This window comes from Pieris napi, chromosome 15, assembly GCF_905475465.1.
Source record: "Pieris napi chromosome 15, ilPieNapi1.2, whole genome shotgun sequence".
NCBI lineage: Eukaryota > Metazoa > Arthropoda > Insecta > Lepidoptera > Pieridae > Pieris > Pieris napi.
This window is the reverse complement of record NC_062248.1, coordinates 10,650,367-10,670,372: the sequence shown is the minus strand read 5'-3', so window position 1 is coordinate 10,670,372 and position 20,006 is coordinate 10,650,367. Positions and strand designations below refer to the sequence as shown.

The 20,006-nt window shown below is 34.4% G+C and overlaps 1 protein-coding gene across 3 annotated transcripts in view; it reads left to right on the top strand.

Annotated features, from left to right (window-relative positions):
• LOC125056855 (myotubularin-related protein 13) overlaps positions 1-20,006 on the top strand; it is a 96,676-nt gene that overhangs the window by 10,668 nt on the left and 66,002 nt on the right. For all 3 annotated transcript variants that reach the window (XM_047660172.1, XM_047660171.1, XM_047660170.1), the window contains exons 2-3: positions 3,649-3,734; positions 6,079-6,234. In XM_047660172.1, coding sequence (XP_047516128.1) covers positions 3,649-3,734; positions 6,079-6,234 — 242 coding nt within the window. The remainder of the gene's footprint in view (positions 1-3,648; positions 3,735-6,078; positions 6,235-20,006) is intronic.

Here is a 20,006-nt window from a genome sequence, read left to right as displayed (position 1 = left end):
ACTGACTCGGTCAAGGTCGTCACACGTTCATTAGCTTTTTGACTTTAGTCTTCTCATTAGGGTAACCTTTGAACGTGTAGTTTTAAATCAAAGTAATTGGCTTATTCAAATGCCAATTGAAGAATGTTCTGTCACGTGTATTTCTATGCAAAGTGACGCGAGTTAGGTAGGGACAAAACATGTATGACCCTTAAATCAATGGCTTACCAAGTTTTTTCGTCGGCGCCGTTTAAATATAAAGTTGAAACAATTTATTAGATGTTACAAATTCACAACTCCGTATGGATGTGTGGGTTATCAGTGCAGATTTAAATGATTTAGGGTTCCCACATATTATAAAAGAGAAGACTCCCGGGTTAGTTGTTTGTCAGTATGCTCAAAAACTACAAAGAATTTCACCAGTAGATATTGTAGGGGAAGTTTTTTAAGTCAAGCCAAAATATTTTAATATATGGGTAGTTCTTATATAAGAGGTTTTTCGTCTATGGAGGAGACGGCCAAGGAGAAAAGTTGGAGTTTATCCATTATACATATATATTATGATTTTTGGCTCGTTTGTGTATCTACTCCCGTAAGGGCAAGTTACTTAAAACATATTTTGTCACTTTTTAGAGGGCCAGGGTAAATACATCAGGCAGGGTAGAGACATGAAGATCAGGGTAGATACGTATTTGACCAGGGGAGATAATTAGAAGCAATAAAACAAAGAATACAATTGAATTAATCAACTTTTATCAAAGATTGTTCTTGAAATTTATAATCAGGCAACATTTTTTTATCATATTTATTATTAATCAGACTAAATGCGCCGTTTTTAAGCGTTTCTTTGGATGTCAACGGTTGTTGAATATTTTTATTTGGTGCTTGCGATCTTTTGAAGTTATTATTTGTTCAATGTCAAAAGGAGTCTCGTTTTCGGACTCTGAATCAGGGACGTTAACATCCTCGACTCGGAGACGAGATTTTTTATTAGACGAGTATGTCATGACACCAAGCTTAAAATGATCGCAATGTATATCTTCATTGCAAAAGCAGCTTAAAGACTTCATTTTCAATGTTGTCGGATCTTCAATGTTCCATGACACCTGATGGACGCACAAAGTACCAGCAAAAGTCTTTATGAGTGTTTTAGCACTAGCAAGCAAAGCGTCTTTGTCTAAAATATCTTTGTCATAACGAAAACATTAATGCCAGGACAGTTTTTCTGAATAGCATCTGACAAATCGCTCAGACATGCTATATCTTTGCTACTAGCTACCAATAGGTCGGTTGATCTTTTGCAAACAGCATCAACACCATCTGGAGCTCCCTTACCGTGTCCAGCTTCATGGTAATTCCAGGTAAAGTCTCTAAGAGGTGGGTAAACTTCTATTAAACGAGTGACAAGAAAATAAAACATTTATTTGTTGCGATATTGTGTCCATCGCTCCAAAAATGGAGGATCTCTACTTCTGGTGGCAAGCTGTTCAAAATTGGCTGTAAGTGTGCCCATATAGCTGGAGGCGTATGTAACAAAATCTGTTGTCTTTACTTCACCTGATGCCTCTTCTTTCGTGTAAGTTACAACTGTGTACAGACTTATCTGTTGACGTGCACCTCCAAAATGGAATGCTTGAATTTCTTCTGCGTATTTTGTTTAAAGTCACTAAGGTTCACATGAATCACAGCTTCTCATACTGTCAAATTTGTCTTATTAATTTTAAAAGCAGAATGTTGGTGGACTATATTCAGTTCATGGTGAAGAAAATACTCCAAGTTGTCTTCTAACTGTATAATCAAATCACGTAGATAAAATTGAATCACCTTTTTCAAATATTTAGTCACCTTTCTGGTCTTATGCCTTTTAGGATCAGTTATATTTTTATTGGTAGTCTTGGATTCCCACTTTCTGCAAAAATTTGTTTACTAATATAAAATTCTTTGTATAGAAGTCCTTTTATTTTTACAATGCATTCTCGCGATAGACACTGTTCGTTACACCTATTGCAACAAATTTGAAGAAGAAGATTTTGATGGTTTGATATTGATGTAACTTTGGCTTGGAATAGTGCCGTAAGAATCAGATCCACATTGGCGTGTGCAACACACAGACATTAAATAGGTGGCACAATTACTATGATACATATCTCCCCTGGTCAGTAAGTCTCTCCCCTGATAGTAATCTTACCAGGGGAAAGACGCCAGGGGAAAGACGTTTTCATAACATAATACATTATTTTGGTTTATCCAAGAAAGTTTTCAATGAATAATAAAGCAAGCTTTGACTATTACAGTATTACTCAATTAGGACAGGAATTGCAAATAAATAAAATGATTATTATAACTTTTATTACTTACCAGTGGAGAGACACAATGACCTTGCGAAACCGTTACATCGCACGGACGTGACACAAAAACTGGCAAATTGCGTCGATCTAACCGCTTCTGTGCTTAGTATTGCGAACTTCACGTTGTTAATTGTCAATGAGCGAGTTCGGTAATGTGGCCGTCTTATATTTTATATTCTAGCAGCGTGCGAATATTGCCAGGGTAGATACACAAAAAAAGCGGGACAACAATTAAGTTTTAAAAATTATTGAAAATAAGCAAATATTTTTCAATTTTTCTTTAATAATATTTAAGTATATTTAATTAAGTTTGTGGTAAACATAGTTTGTTTTAGCAAATAATACAAATATTGTATGTATTGTATGCTAGTTAAGCTGAAACCGGTAAGGGGACAGGCCAGGGTAGAGACTTTTTTAGACTATATAACGAGTTTTACAAAAATATGCTTTAATGAGACATTTAATTATAATGTTATTTAATAAAGGACATTTAAGAGAAGTGATTCATTGCACAAAATAGCAACATATAGATTAAAAAACCACTTTTAAATAGATTGCCACCATAGTTACCTCTTATAAGAGAATCACCCATATATGTCACCGTAAAATTGTAAAAACCGTTAGATTGTAATCTATCTCGCGAGATTGTAAACTGTCGAAAGATTGTGAAACTCAACGAACTGCTTACAAATCAACGTATTATTATTCGGTAGTTATATGAAATTGTTGGGAAGTAAAATTAATCTGTAATTGACCAAAGAAGTTTGAATGATAACTAAGTTAGTGTAGTACAATCTACCGAATACCGATAACCGATAGATTACAATCTAACGGTTTTTACAATTTTACGTTAACATATACACACTAGCGGATCCGACAGACGTTGAACTGTATGATATTTCAACTTTCAAGCAATTAGGGTATTAAACAAAGTATGAAAGTACCGACTGCAGCGCCATCTGCCGGGCTGATTTGTGAATCTAAACCATCCAGGGCTCAAACGCATACAATAAAAATCTTTCAAATCGGTCCAGCTGTTTAAGAGGAGTTCAGTGACATACACACGTACAGTAGAATCATATATATATGTAAGCTATCCTATCTTTTAAGTTAGATCAAATTGCACACGATGTACAAATTTGATTGAAAATTTAAAGTACAAACAACGTGACGCGTAATTTATATGTAATATATGTATTCATTTTGAGTTGTTAAGTTTATTGCTACTTAATAAACAATCGCTAAAATTGATACTTATTATTTGGTATATATACTTTTAATTTGGTCCAAGATATTGTATTCACATATAAACTATTTCCAGGGGGCGGCCTTAGCAACGGCGTCATCCTCCAGCGGTTCCCGGAGATTAATTGGGACGACACACCTTTCCACGACGGCATAGAATGGGTACGCACTTAATTAAGCATGTTCTAGAAAATAACTAATTGGAGCATGACTGATGTCAAGATGCACAGAAAATATAATGGGTTGTGTTATACTTGGTTCAGTTATAACAAAACATAGTCACACCAGTGAGGAAAAGTCTAACCTGTAAAATAAGCCTTGACACTAGTTAATATATCAATAGATAAGTTACATATATGTCTCTAAAATTTGGCGAGGGGGCCGATGGCTGACCATGCGTCATACTCGTGAACGGGTGCTACTTGTGACTGGTCGGACTTGAATTCGAGTATGCGGTGATGTTAGTAATTTCGACTATGTATTTGCGTGTTGTTCCCATGAGAATGTAAGTGCGTGCTCCTATTTCACCATGCCTACTGCTGATAGAGGACAAATCTTTGTTTTTAATTTATTTTATTATTATTAATTAATTAAGATGTCACGTCGAACATGGTGTAATGGTATGCAGCTTTACAAACATTGTGTAAAACAAAAAACTTGGCGATCAAGAGTTTCGGCGAGTCAATGCCAGTTCTTCTAAAATTAAAGTAAATTGCAGTAAATCTGCTTACGTAGTACTAGAACGGCCCCTTATTTAATTTTTAAAAGGCCGGCAACGGACTTGCGAGTATTCTGGCAACGTGAGTGTCAATGGGCTACGGTATCACTTGGCATCAGGCGAGCCTCCTGCTATTGTCCCCTGTTACTGCTAATGTGATGGAAGAAAACATCGCGCAGCAAGAGACAAGAATACTTACAGACCTATGGAAGAGAAAAACAAATGAAGAAATTTGACAGCTATTAGTATCAACTAAGTTTATTTTATTACTGTGTTACCTATGTAGACCAGTGCCGATAATTTTTGAAACCAAAAAAAATTACAGTAGGATGAAATCCATTAGAAAAGCAGGGGAATATGATCAAAATGAAAGGAAAAATAAATTACGGTCGATCTGAGGTCGGGAAGGGGTAGGGGGGGGAGGTTTAAGGGTAAAAAACGGTTTATCTCGATTTCCGGCAAAACTAAAAGTCCTATCGAAGAAAGTTAAATGGCAAAGTTGTAGGTAATAAAAAGATCTAAAACTTTTGTATTCACACATTTTTCACATAACCTCAAAATTTATGTGAAAAATTCAAAAAACCAAGTTTTGGGTTTTTAATTTTTATCTTTTACAAAAATTTATTTTTTTAAACGATATTTGGTGAAAACTTACCTTATTATGTCCCAAATATACTGTAATTTATTTGATTAAAAATATTAATTTTTTCACCTTATTTTGAATTAATATTGAAAAAACACCCTAATTTTCAATCGAAAATTCTGACGTCAAAATTTCAGCTTTTTTCAAAAAGTTGGTGTGCTTTCAGTTCGTTGAAATCTCTACTTTCCTATGGTAAAAAAAAATATATATATTACCATAGTAAATCTTCTCAGAAAATGCAAAACATCGTATGCAGTAACGCCCAGACCCGTCATACCCTTCCCTACTTCTCTATGAAATACGAAAATTTTAGCCCATCTAAAGGCTAAAAATTTTTTTTAGGTCACTCAGGTATATATAAGTTATCTTAAAATAGTTATAAATAGGCATCTAATTATAATTTAAAGAAGATTCATAGAGAAGTAGGGAAGGGGATGACGGGTCTGGGCGTTACTGCGTACGATTTTTTGCATTTTCTGAGAAGATTTACTATGGTAATATATATATATTTTTTTACCATAGGAAAGTAGAGATTTCAACGAACTGAAATCACACCAACTTTTTGAAAAAAGCTGAAATTTTGACGTCAGAATTTTCGATTGAAAATTAGGATGTTTTTTCGATATTAATTCAAAATAAGGTGAAAAAATAAATATTTTTAATCAAATAAATTACAGTATATTTGGGACATAATAAGGTAAGTTTTCACCAAATTTCGTTAAAAAAAAAAGAAATTTGTAAAAGATAAAAATTAAAAACCAAAAACTTGGTTTTTTGAATTTTTCACATAAATTTTGAGGTTATGTGAAAAATGTGTGAATACAAAAGTTTTAGATCTTTTTATTACCTACAACTTTGCCATTTAACTTTTTTCGATAGGACTTTTAGTTTTGCCGGAAATCGAGATAAACCGTTTTTTAACCTTAAACCTCCCCCCCTACCCCTTCCCGACCTCAGATCGACCGTAATTTATTTTTCCTTTCATTTTGATCATATTCCCCTGCTTTTCTAATGGGTTTCATCCTACTGTAATTTTTTTCACTTTTTATTTATTTTGAAGGCTATCTGCACTGGTCTAATGGAAGGGAAACACAAATGAAGAAATTTGACAGCTATTAGTATCAACTAAGTTTATTTTATTCCAGTTCTGTCAGCCACAAGGATGGGCGCTGTCAACGGAGCGTTCGGAACCGCGCTTCTACGTTTCAGTGTTGACAGATGTCGATGCAAACAGACACTACTGCGCATGTCTCTGTTTCAACGAGACCGTAGCCATCACACCTACAAAGCCCGCAGACGAGGTTGGTTGTCTCTTATATTATAGGCCTTTTCTTGGTCACTTGATGTGCTGTACGAATATCACTCGACCACGCCTTTTTTTTGGTCTATAAACAAAGTATAACAATTTTTAAGCAAACTGAATAAAATATAATTAATTACTATATATAGTATATAAATATATATAATTCGGTATATTAACCACATAATATACCGAATATCGCTACTGTGAATTCAACATATAAGTATGTGGATAACAGGATAATTTGTTTGTTTCCTTATTTCCTATTTTTATAGTCACTTAATACTAATACAATAGAAAACTAAACTAAAAACATAATAGAAACATAACAAGTAAAAACTTAAAACCTAAACCTTTTTATAACTAATTATAGATAATGCAATTCTTGTGAATTCAGCCAGTGTGCAACTAAATACATCCGTCTCACAAGCAATAGCTGTTTAGGGTGCGCAAGACACGCGTAAATGGTGCTTCTTTGAGTAAATTTGTATGCGCTGGAGGCACTGCAATTAATTGCGACCGCTTACCACGCCGAGTGTGATTATTTAGAACTCGCAACCCCAGTCTCTCTAACATTTTCGCATTTCTCTAAGGAAAAAATATAATGTGAAAGTAAGGCCCCTCCTGACCTCTAACTTGTTTTATCCTACCATATCCATGACAGACAAAGTTGGTACTGTACCCATTTGTGTGTACCGTACACTCCATACAACCTCATACACCATAAGGAAATCTTAAGCTTGCATCATCACTTTCGTGTTTCATAAACATCGGCGCAGTATTGGGGAACGGGATGTTGGCTAAGCGGAATAACCAATTTTGTATTTACGTACAGAAGTTCGTTTATGTTGCATAAAATCTTTGTAAGTTTTATAAAATTATTATAATTACAGTAACTTTATTTATCAATTTATATACAAGTTTGTGTCCTTAAATTGTTTTCCAGATTTTTTTAATGTATGGAATAACTAAATTACAAATAAAACTAATAGGCACAAGAATGTAAACAGCTATTTATAGTACATACACAAAAGATTAAACAATTACAACAAAGATTTTAAAATAATTAAACTTTGGTAACAAGTCTCTGAATATTCGCTAAATTAATAATGGCGCTACAACCTTTTAGTTCTGAGCCTCAGATCTCTGTATCTATTCCGTGATTATTTCTAATAGACAAGTAGGTGATCAACTTCCTGTCCTGACACGCCGTCGTCTAGTTGTGTCTAAGGCAAGCCGGTTTCCTCACGATGTTTTCCTCGAGTGAATGTTAAATGCGCACATAGAAAGTCCATTGCTGTACCGCCGGGGATCGAACGTACGATCCCAGTGTTGAGAGTCGCACGTTGAATAGACCAACACTGCTCTGTGTAGACCTGCATGGAACTAGTTTAGATCATTCGCGTGATATATAAAACATACGGTTAAAATGTATCTTTGATTATACGAAACTAACCCCCTTATGTATTAAAATTAAACTAATTTAACTCTTTTCAACTAAAGTAATCTTTAATTAGAATAGATGGATACTTTAATTAGAATATTTATATGAAAAACTGGGGTAACCCTATATATTATCATTCAGTAACGTTCCGGGAATGACCGCGACAAATCTATGTTAATGTCACAACTTCCTCTGATATGCGTTGATTAATGAATGAATGAGGTTTTTAGGGGATTTTTAAACGCTATAAGACGGCCCATTTTGAATACTAATTGTTACATGTATCAGCATTTATTAAGCTATTGCATAGAATTTATCGCGAGCTTTGAGTGCGGCGACCGAATCAAGAAATTCCGTAACGAAATATACCTAACACACGATGACGTAATATAGGTGCGGCCAATACGTGTTAGAGCGGGACAGAACGCATACTGTGTCTCACATCGGTTTAGCGTGATCGGATAGGCGTGTTAGTCTGAGTCTGGTAGAGTGGTAGATTGAATAAATATCAAATAAAAAATAAATACTGCAAAAAATACATAAATAATTATAATTGCATAAGTTTATAAAAAGTGCTATGCAATAGCTTTACCGCCGCAGTCCCTGAGTGCCACACGTATTTTTATGATTCAGTGGTTAGTAGACACATCCGTTAGAACACTTATAAGTTTTAATGGGATACTGTGAATTAATAATAATAATAAAGCCCTTCTTATTTCCATATCCTTAAGTATAAATTATATTCAACCAAAACAATTATTATACTTAAGATGGAATACATAATATATATGTCGCAGCCAACTAGCTTAATTTGCCGTTCAATTAACAGCCTAGCTTTTTAACTAAACGACGCCGTTTAACTAGCGCCCTGAAAGATGTTCAGCCAGTTGATTAAACAGCTAGGAAAACGACTTGGATCGATGACGTTTCATTACTTGCCGAGCCTGTTGACTGCTATTATAATTGGGGTTTATTTATCCTAAAAGTTCGTAATATTCTAATTTATAAAATTTTCGTGTCACAATGTTCGTTCCCACACTCCTCCGAAACGGCTCGACCGATTCTTAAGAAATGTTTTATACATATTCAGTAAGTCTGAGAATCTGCTACTATCTATCTTTCAAACCCCTAAGTGATAAGGGGTATCCACCCCAAAAATTTATTTTTTATTTTTTCATCTACTCACTACGATCAACCCTTATGTTTTATTTGTTAGTTAAGAACGTATAACTGGAACTTTGACGTTGATATAGAGAAAAATCACAGAAAAACCTAAATAGTTTTCATTCCGGAAAACCGAACAGTCTCTGGGGTAGCATACCAAAATGTTCCATGTTGGTATGTACTAAAAAGGTAGGCTAGGCAAGGAGAAACGAAGTTCGCGGGGGCAGTTAGTATAGTCTCAATATGACTAAGAATAACCGTCGTAGGAGTGGGAATCACATGGCGATAGACACGCATCTGGCGTGGATGCATTTCCGTCGGACGCCGGAAGTTGGCTGTCATGTATTCTCAAGGTTAGTGACAATGCTGACGTCATTGATATCCTAATATCCCATTAACACCACACCATAATATTCATCATACAATACGTGCGGTAGATATACGAGTAGACCAAACCTAAAAAAAAGGTGGTAGCGCCACTGATTTTTTTAAATTTTTTTTTAGATATATTAATATGAATCTTACATTGGTTATAGATAAACTTGATTTAATATCTAAGCCAAATTTAAAACATCGTCCTAATCAACACAAATATCAATATTTTTTTTAGAATAATATAATTTTTGATGTTAAAAATGTAATATTTCTGTATTAGATTTCTTATATATATGTAGAGCAGTGTTGGCCTAGTGGCTTCAGCGTGAGACTCTCATACCTGAGGTCGTAGGTTCTATCCCCGGCTGTGCACCGATGGACTTTCTTTCTATGTGCGCATTAAACATTTGCTCGAATGGAAAGGAAACCGACATGTTTAAGACCCAGAAAGTCGACGGCGTGTGTCAAAAACAGGAGACTGATCACCTACTTGCCTATTAGATTGACAAATGATAATGAAACAGATTCAAACATCTGAGGCCCAGATCTATAGAGGTTGTAGCGCCACTGATTTACTTTATTACATTTCGTAACAACTTTTCCTTTTATATGTTTTGATTTTACTTATAGCCCGGTCATTTTAGACATAAAAATAGTGATCAAATAAAGAAAATTCCGACAAAGCCAAATTTTCGTAGAGACCTTAGGTTTACCACAAGGAATAAAGTGTCAAAAGTCCCCATCAGTCCCATGTGAGCTTAGGGACTTATTCGGGGTCAAAGGTCAAAATTTTAGGTTTTTTGGTTTTTTCTCGAAAACGGTAAGTTTTATCGAAAAGTACCTCAGAGCAAAGTTGTAGATCTTAAAATTTTCTATAAAAATGATCCCTATGATTTTTTCTCTAAGACTCACTATTTCCCAGATATTGCGCTTGTAAGAATCATGTTCTACATAGTATGCACACATATGCCACGTATATACATATTTAGGTACTCAAGCAAGCAAAAATGCCTACTCGTGTCTCTTTTATGTATACATTATTAGTATAACCTGGGAAGGCGCAGCAACGGACAGAAATATATTCTTCTAAAAGTTTATCAGCTTATCCAAAATGCCAAAACTTTATTTTATTTTTACATGCGATGACCGGATGCGATACTACGTCAGAAATGTTTAGAAGGGGCAAAAATTCAGTATTAAAATGATTTGAAAAAAAAATGATTTGATTGACTGCACAAAAGTATTTACAGAAATTAATTCTTCACCTCAAATACTAATTACTAAAGGAATTCGGTTTTTTCTTGCGGTTAATGGACCTCCAAAAAAAATTGATTGCATAGATACGTACAGATATTTAACATTTGTAAAAAATACACGAAACGAAAAGCAAGTAGGTACAGCTATCTTGCCTTCCTCCAACATCGGCATCTGCTAGTCAACATTTGTTTCGAGTATACTATCAAGTTCAGACATGGCAAGGCAATGAACTGAACCCTGAAGTCTGGGGTTGGAAATTGATAAATAATACTTTGGAACCGATTCGAACTTTACTGCCCCCTGCTCCAGAAAAACTTCTTAACACTATTTTTTGCAATTGCAAGAAAGGTTGTAGTGCCAAATGTGGCTGTAAAAAAGTAGGGTTGCAGTGTTCTCCAGCGTGTACCAATTGCCAAGGTGTCTCTTGCTCAAATGTTCAATTAAATAAAAGAGAGGAAGATTCATGTGATTTTGATGAAGAGACAACTGATTCATCTTCATTTGAACAATTTCTAAGCGCTTATCAACAGGAAGGAGAAGAAGAAGAACAAAAAGAAATTGAAGAAAACGTGATTGTTGAAGTTGAATAATATGAAGAGTATGAGTCAGATTAAAGTAATAAAAAAAAGTTTGAATGACAGTTAAACTCAGTAACCCATATCAATAATCTTCATACTATTAAATAATTATTGTTCCTGAAAATAACGTCAGAAAGGTTCGTGGAATAGGCCTACCGGGCCACGTTAAAAAAAAACGCGCCGAGTACACTACCTCACAGGTGGTGATGAATTAATGTGTGCATATTATGTAGAACGTGATTCTTACAAGCGCAATATGTTGGAATTAGTGGGTCTTAGAGAAAAAATCATAGAGACCATTTTTATAGAGAATTTTAAGATCTAGAACTTTGCTCTAAAGTACTTTTCGATAAAACGTACCGTTTTCGAGAAAAATCCAAAAAACCTAAAATTTTGACCTTGGACCCCGAATAAGTCCCTAAGCTCACATGGGACTGATGGGGACTTTTGACACTTTATTCCTTGTGGTAAACCTAAGGTCTCTACGAAGATTTGGCTTTGTCGGAATTTTCTTTATTTCAATTGTCTAAAATGACCGGGCTATTAACATCATCAGAAATAAGAAAGCCGTACATAACTATATATGTGAATATAAGGTAAAAAGATGAATTTCCTTCCATACACCAATAAATTATGTCTAAAATAAACAAGATTATCTGTTTACGTTGGGCTTCCGTTCTTCGTCGTAAATCTGTTCACGTGGGGTGTTTGTGAATGAACAGTTGAATGTTCATAGAACCTTGCATTTGATTTAGATAAAGACTGAATTTATTTAATTATTGTGTCCCCAAACATGGTACACGATTAGCAAATATAACAATAAATGATATTTGTCTATTATAATTGTGTGAAACAAAAAACTTGGCGCTTAAAAAGAGTGGCGGAGAGTTTATTGCCAGTTCTTCTCTTCCGTTTGAAGCCCTTGATTTGAGAACTGGCAGTAAATGTAAAATTAGAAGCATTTAATTTATGCCTTTTTTGACGTTAATAAGTGTACATTGTGTTACTAGTTAGTGTTTATTATTTTTCTATACAATTCGGGATTGTCTATTAAAATAGATACGTGGCTAATGATTTTGTTTGTAATTTGTATTATTGTTATGCTAAAATTGCTAAATGATGTCTGATGAGTCAGATGAAAGTAGGATTTCGTTTGTTTCAATGTAGAGTAAATTGTATAGTTTGGGATTTAGATGTAAAATGATCTCTTAATATAAAAATTTATTTGTTTATTTTTATTTTCGAAAAATAATCTACCATTACAGATCAAAATTTAATTGTCATTAAAATATTAAAAGTGTCGAAAATTAATACAAATTAGAAATTTAATTTTTTAAATTTATTTCTTCGATAATAAAAACACGTGGCAATTTAATTTACAATTAGTCATTTGATATTTCAATAAATTTTATTACATAAAATATAAAATACTAGTATTTCATAAATATTAACGAAATTTTAATTTTAAAATAGAATTTCTGTAAGGTAACTCGCCCTTCTCACTCTCTCTCAATCGGTCTCAATCGCTCTCTCCTTTTTCTTCGACAATAACGCTGCACATCTTCGTGACGCTAATATTTTTATTATTGCGTTTCATCGGTAAAAATGTTAGCCTCGTGCATCTAAAGATGTTTCACTTCCAAACGTCTTTTGATCTATGCAGTGCATTATTTATTTCCATACATTGTGCCCATGTCACTACCTCTCCTAATCAGGCACCCTGAGGCCTAGGCATTGAAGCACCGCCGTATTGTTTTCCTTTCCACATAACAACTATATAAGATTCGATGTTTCGACAAAATTTGACAATTCACGTAGATTGATATTCTATTATTATAGCTAATACTAAATGTAAAAGTTTACAAACTTTGAATGATTTTTTGTTATTTTTCCCTGAAATGTTTAATATTCATGAGTTCGTATCACGGAATGTCAGGATAGATGTGTAAGTGGTTGCGTGCAGGGTTGATAACAGGAAAAGTAATTTATTACATGACGAGTTTGATTTTAAATTTGCTTAGAATTGTTAGACGGTTATAATATAACCTAGGTCGGTGAACTATGGTTAAATACTTATTACGTTTAAAGGAAGAAACGAATTTCATCCGCATCACCTTGGAGTTTTTCACAAGACATTTTCTTTTGCAAAATGTGTAAGATGTTTAAAAAAAGAGTATAGTCCTCCCTCAAATGCCGGAAAAGAACCCTCTTAAAATGGGTCTCCATGGATGAATGCTTTTAGGGCGTCTCCCGTAGGCTCGTTTACCTATCCAATAAAAAACAAAAGTACAAGGCAAGCAGGATTGTAAAGAGTAATTACCGAAAACCTTTAAAAAATTCTTTCAAACATATCTTTTTAAAACTGTGTCAAAATACGGAGGGTATTTGTTGAATGCTTCGGCACAGCACATAATATTAATACAGTGTACTAATAACTCTATATAACGTATAAATGAGTTAAATTTATTTGGTTTAACCCAATACCCATACATTAATTATTCTCTCTTATACGAATAAAAATGCTCGGACCCTTTAAATTCGTTATAAAGAGTTTACACTGTATATAATTGAAATACTTGCTTTTTTGAGATTGAATACTTAGTGATGATGAAATGATGACGAGCTCTCTGACATTGAGAGTGTCCATGGGCATATCACTTAACGTCAGATGAGCCTCCTGCCCGTTTGTTCTATAAGAATTTTTTTATTACGAATTTCGTCAGTGTTATTAAAATAGTTACACCTGGTGACTTGATTGCTGCCTTCCGCTCGATCCCTTCCTGTTATTTTGTTGCGTTCACTTGATATTAATTTTATCGTGTTTCCTAGAGCTTTTATAAATATAAAGTTTATAAATTTGGAGCTTTATAAATTTGTAATTTAGTGATTATATCAACTTCAAATACCTGTCTAATGTCATTTTTTTATATACTACTTACTGAAACTAAGATGATAGATGCAACCGTGACCCGTAGACCTTAAAAATATATATATATATATCTATATATTTCTTATGTGTAATCAATTCTGTGCAGTTTTTGAGTTTATCGCGAACAGATAGGCAGAGAAACGCGGCGCATGACTTGTTTTTTATATGCTGTCCATGTCCCACTATAGGAGTTTTTTGTTGTTTTGTTTTGTTTACTAACCAATACTAACATTTTCTATGTTAATCAAATCAAATCCTAATCATTTATTCATATAGGTAACACAGTGTACACTTATGAACTTCAAAAAAGAAATAAATATTAAATGCTTCTAATTTTACATTTACTGCCAGTTCTCAAATCAAGGGCGTAGAACGAAAGAGAAGAACTGGCAATAAACTCTCCGTCACTCTTTTAATCGCCAAGTTTTTTGTTTTACACAATGTTTGCAAAGCTGCAACCATTACACCATGTTCCACATGACATCTTAAGTAATTAATAATAATAAAATAAATTAAAAACAAAGATTTATCCTCTATCAGCAGGAGGCATGGTGAAATAGGAGCACGCACTTACATTCTCGTGGGAACAATAGTATAAGTTAATACGGAATTAGTTATTATTATCATCTTTATCTTATATATACTTAGACAGTACGTGTGTATGTCACTGAACTCCTCTTAAACGGCTGGACTGATTTGAATTAATATTTTTGAATCCGTTTGGGTGGCGACCTGGATGGTTTATCATCAGCCCGGCCGATGGCGCCGCAGTCGGTATCTAGGTTATTTATCAGCAAAAATGCGATATGAGTAAAATATTCAATAGACAAAAGGATGACGATAGAGTGAGTCATGAGCGTACTTTCGCCCTGTTCCCACAATTGTAAAAAAAGTAAACTGTGCTAGTGATGTCATATGAGGATGATATATTGTTTTGTATTTACGATTAGTTTGATTTCAAAATCGTATTAACCTGTTAATAATCATTTTATTAGATCTTTGATAGCTGAGTAACACAGAGCTAACCTTCTAAAAAGGGCATAATATATGATTCTGTATGTAACTTTAGTTCACGACAAAAATTCTATTATTTGTTACAAGAGTTAATTTTTTGTATTCTTTTTATTTTTTGTATTACGTTTTATTTGTTTCGTGTGTAATTTTTTTTTGTTTATGGTAAAATTCATGCCATTCCGAGGGCTCGTGAGTGCGTTACCTGCCTTTAAAACCATTGTACTGATGGTAACCAGACTAATAGATAATTAAACAAAGACACAGTTCATTTAAATTGACAAATCGTATCTGACATTCACAAGCACACTTACATAAATATTTTTTTTACTAAAGGCCGGCAACGTAACTTACATGGGTGTCAACGGGCATTGCAGCCTTTTATGGCCTCACCGTGGGCTCGTTTGCCCAGCTATCAAATAAAAAAGTCGTAAGTTTTATACTAAACAAAAGCGGAATGAACTTGTGTCCTAATCTTTGATATGTGAGTCATACATCTAAAAATAGTTCTCAGAAGTCTATTTGATTGTTAGTGGTCAATCGTTAAACGACCCTGTATGATATTCATTTGATTCTGTAGTTTTATTGTTAAATGCTCCTTATAGGCAAATCACCATATCATTATATATAATATATTCCTTGATATTCATGTTTAAAACATCCCGATATTTTTCCAGATGTTTTCTTTCCGAGGTAGTATTAATAATTGCTAGGATTTGAGGGCCGCTTTGAAGCAAACGCAATTTCTTTAGCTTCTAGATACATAGTATAGCATAGAAGTTCATCACCAAATAATCGCCTGTAAACGCGAAAGCAAACGTCACACAAATTTTGAAATGTTAATTACCATTATTGATATACACATTTATTAGACAGACTGATAAGACAGTATAAGATGAAGTTTTATAAAAAAAAAAAGATTAGAAATGATATATTACAAGCATGCATGCTGAGGCCCAGACCTCACAAGGTTGTAGCGCCACTGATTTATTTATTTCATTATTACAGTATGTCGAAATTCAATACCTCTATGACAAACTAAGAGTCAGTATCACTCCATTGGTAATTTCAACTACTTGATACAGTATTACAACATTGCGGTTTCAACGTCATAATATAAAGTAGGTATTATTTATGTATTTACCGACCCGTATCGCCATCCGTTCATTACAGAAAACTGATGATTCATATTGGTTAGGTCTTTTACCTTATCTATTAATTGTACCTACGTTTCAAATGTAATGTTTGCGTCAACGAAAAATGTCTAATTACTCTTTGTCAATATTAACCCTTTGTTTTTTTGGACTGACGAAGACTGTCGAAGACACATTGCCAGAAGCCTCGCAAGCGCGTTGCCGGCTTTTAACACTTCTTACGTACGTTTTTGTAGGACCCTAAGTCGAATTGGTTCGGAAATACTACAGTGGGCAGCTGGTTCCACATAGTAGTGGTCCTGCAAAAACTGCCTTAAGAAACGCTCAGTTGTGGAAGTAGAGATGTTCCAAATTATATAAAGAATTCAATACAGCTACAGATCATTTACTCGACACCTTCCAATCATTAGTAGAGGATTTTATCATAGGCGGGTGCCATCAACGACTTAGGAAATTTAAAATGATGTCACTACGATCCGAGATCTCTAGCCGGTGTTACGTTCTTGTAAAATCAGTGGCGCTACAACCTCCTTAGGTCTTGGCCTCAGATTTCTAAATCTGTTTCATGATCATTTTTGAATCTAATAGGCAAGTAGGTGATTAGCCTCCAGTGCATGACACACGCCGTCGGCTTTTTGGGTCTAAGACATGTCGGTTTCCTCACTATGTTTTCCTTCACCGTTCGAGCAAATGTTAAATGCGCACATAGAAAGAAAGTCTATTGGTGCACAGCTGGGGATCGAACCTACGACCGATCGAACCAACACTGCTCTTACGTTACGTTACGTTACGTTCTGGTACAAATTTTTAAATGGTGAAATACAGAACAGTAACTTTTTACATAACATCCCTTATTAATTGCCAAGGTTCAAAATCAGCGGAATCTTCCAAATACTCCCTGTAAAGACCAAACTAGGAGTTCAGGCGCCACTCAGTTGAGTTCACGCATATAACATAATAAACACTACTAATCCAGAGCTTGATATTTGGTAGTTGGCTGATCAATTTTAAAAAAGCATTGTTAAGGGCCGCGCAATATATGATAAAGTGCAAATATTTTTGTTCTATATAAAACGTAATTTCAATTTACATATAATGAAGAACAATATGTATTGTCTTTTATAGAAAGTTATATATATAGTTATTACAATGGATATATACGCCACATAAATAGTTGAGTATTTTAAAATTGTTTTATATAAAATATAGAAAGTAACATTATATACAATGTGTTACCCTTTTAAGTAAATGGTTACTTTCGTAATTTTATATCAGTCTGATAAGTGAGATATGATTGATACATTGCGAATTTAATTAATTAAAAAGCTTAATAGAACTAGATTAACGAATTAATCAGACGAGAAATAGAAAAGTATTAAAGTTAATTCGATATATTGCTATTAATTTTTGTATTAGATAACTTGAGTAAGTAAATATTTAGATTTACGTTTTTGTAGGTAAAACATAAAAAAATACGTAGTATTTTATTTTTATTGCCCTCAAATAGGTCAAATTTGTCCCATTTTCGGTGAAGAACTTTGTTAGTAGCAACACTTATGAAATGTCAGAATTCTACGGAATGAAACATCAGACTATAACATTTTTATGACATTTGCACACCCACAGTGGGAAAAATGAGCAGCATTTAGTAACATCATATCTGTCACATTTATAAATACCAATGAGGCTACAACCTTTTTGGTCTATACCTCAGAATTCTGTATCATTTCTAATAGGCAAGTAGTTGATCAACCTTCTGTGCCTGACACATACCGTCGACTCTTTTGCGTCTAAGTAAGAATTCTTTCTTTCATCGTACACGCGAGTTAAAAAATCCATTGGTGCACAGCTGGGGATCGAACCTACGACCCAAGGAATGGGAGTCGCTGCTCTCTAAATTATGAACTTATGAAGGTGTAAAATCTATCTATGGGAGCGTTCAAGTATTACGTCACGCAATTTTTGGAGATTCTTGACGACAATGTAAAGCGCCGTAACGTTTTTCTGTACCCAATATTTTTGTACGTTTCGTGACACCCAGTGACTCTTTATACCTAAAAGTTACCATTATGTGGTGTAAAGTACTGGAAAGTCGAAAATATTATTAACAATAACGCGTAATTCAATCCCCGCACCGCATCGTAACGTTAACAAAAGGAACCCCCCCCCCCCTCTAAAATTCGTTACGTATTACTTGAACGCTCCCTATTACCTAAAAAAGGAAGAACTATATTAACATTTTCTAACAGGTCCCAAAGCATAGAGTGGGTGAGAAGAACTGGCGATAAACCCTAAGCCGCTCTTTTTAATCGCCTAGTCTTACAAGGAAATTGTAAGGAACTGACCACGCTTCACTTGACATATTTATCAAGTGAAGCGTGGTGCAGTATTCAATAGAATTCTCACCAAATTGTACATTTTTTCCTTCGAGTTTTTTAAGGTTTAAATTGTTAAAATACAATAGTATCTAATTAAGAGCGGTAAAAATAGAAATGTTAAATGTTTGTCAGTATTTCAATTACATATACTTTCACTGGACATGTTAAAATACATAATTTGTTTTGAAGTTTCGTTACGCTATTTAATCACAAATAACTATGGTGAACCAGCGGCGCTACAACCTTCATGTTTCTTCCTAATAGGCAAATAGGTAGCTGTCTGTGCCTGTTTCCAAACGATGTTTTCTTTCACCATAGCAGCGAGTATTTAATGCATATAGAAAGCTTACGGTTTACCTGTATCACCTCGACGTCCATTGTTCCACAGCTGAGCGTTTTTGACGCACCACCACTATCTGGAACCAGCTGCCCGCTGAATTTCCGAACCAATTCGACCTAGGGTCCTTCATAAATAGCGAAATAAATAATATATAGAGCCTAAATAGAGCCCTCTGGCATTTAGTGTCCATTTGCGGTGTCATTTAACATTAGGTGAGCCTTCTAAACGTTTGTTCTATAAAAAAATAAATAAAAATCTATTGTTGGATAGCAGTTCAGCCGGATTGAGAGTCGCAAACTACATGATTATAATACTTATTCGTTAATTAATTGTGATAACGCTGTGATAAAAAGTCAGATCCGTTAATCTAAGTGTTAATTAGGTTTAAGTTTTGTTTCCTTGTTTGATAATATGTGTTTTGATATTAGAGCGTCGTTGACCTCTTTTAGGGCGCTTTTTACTCGAGTGTTTTTCAAAAGAATTGGGGCTGAAACTTCTATTGTCTTGAGTACTTTGTTGTTTTTCACATCCGACCCCCTTTGATTTGTGTGAAAAGGTCGGATGGGATGCTTTCTTGATTGGTTTTTGTATTTTTATTTATTTATATATTCACGCCTTTTTTTCCAAGGTAGGCAGAGACACGGATCTCCACGGTCCTGATATACCTCTATCGCTTCATCCACTTTGGGGCCGTTCATGTATTAAGTAAGCACTATAGGTAGGGGGTATTTGATTTACTTATTTGGTAATTTCGTCAACAGTAATTTTTTACTTTTTTACACAAATTACCTACACATTGTCTATGCTTGAAAACGAAATGCATTTTCGAGGTGTACTATTATTTTTGAGAGCTTTGCTTACTTTTGCCGACAAGAGGGGGGGGGAATATATCGCAGTAAAGCTGCTTAAGGAGCGTTAGTATTATGTCAAGTATTATGTAACGAATTTTGGGGCTGGGGGGTCCTTTTGTAAAACGTTACGATGCGGGGCGGGGATTGAATTACGCGTTATTGTTAATATTATTTTCGACTTTCTAGTACTTTACAGTACACCATATAATGGTAACTTTTAGGTATAGGTGTAGGTGGTCTCGAACGTTTACTATTGGGTACAGAAAAACGTTATGGCCTATTATGGGGGGGG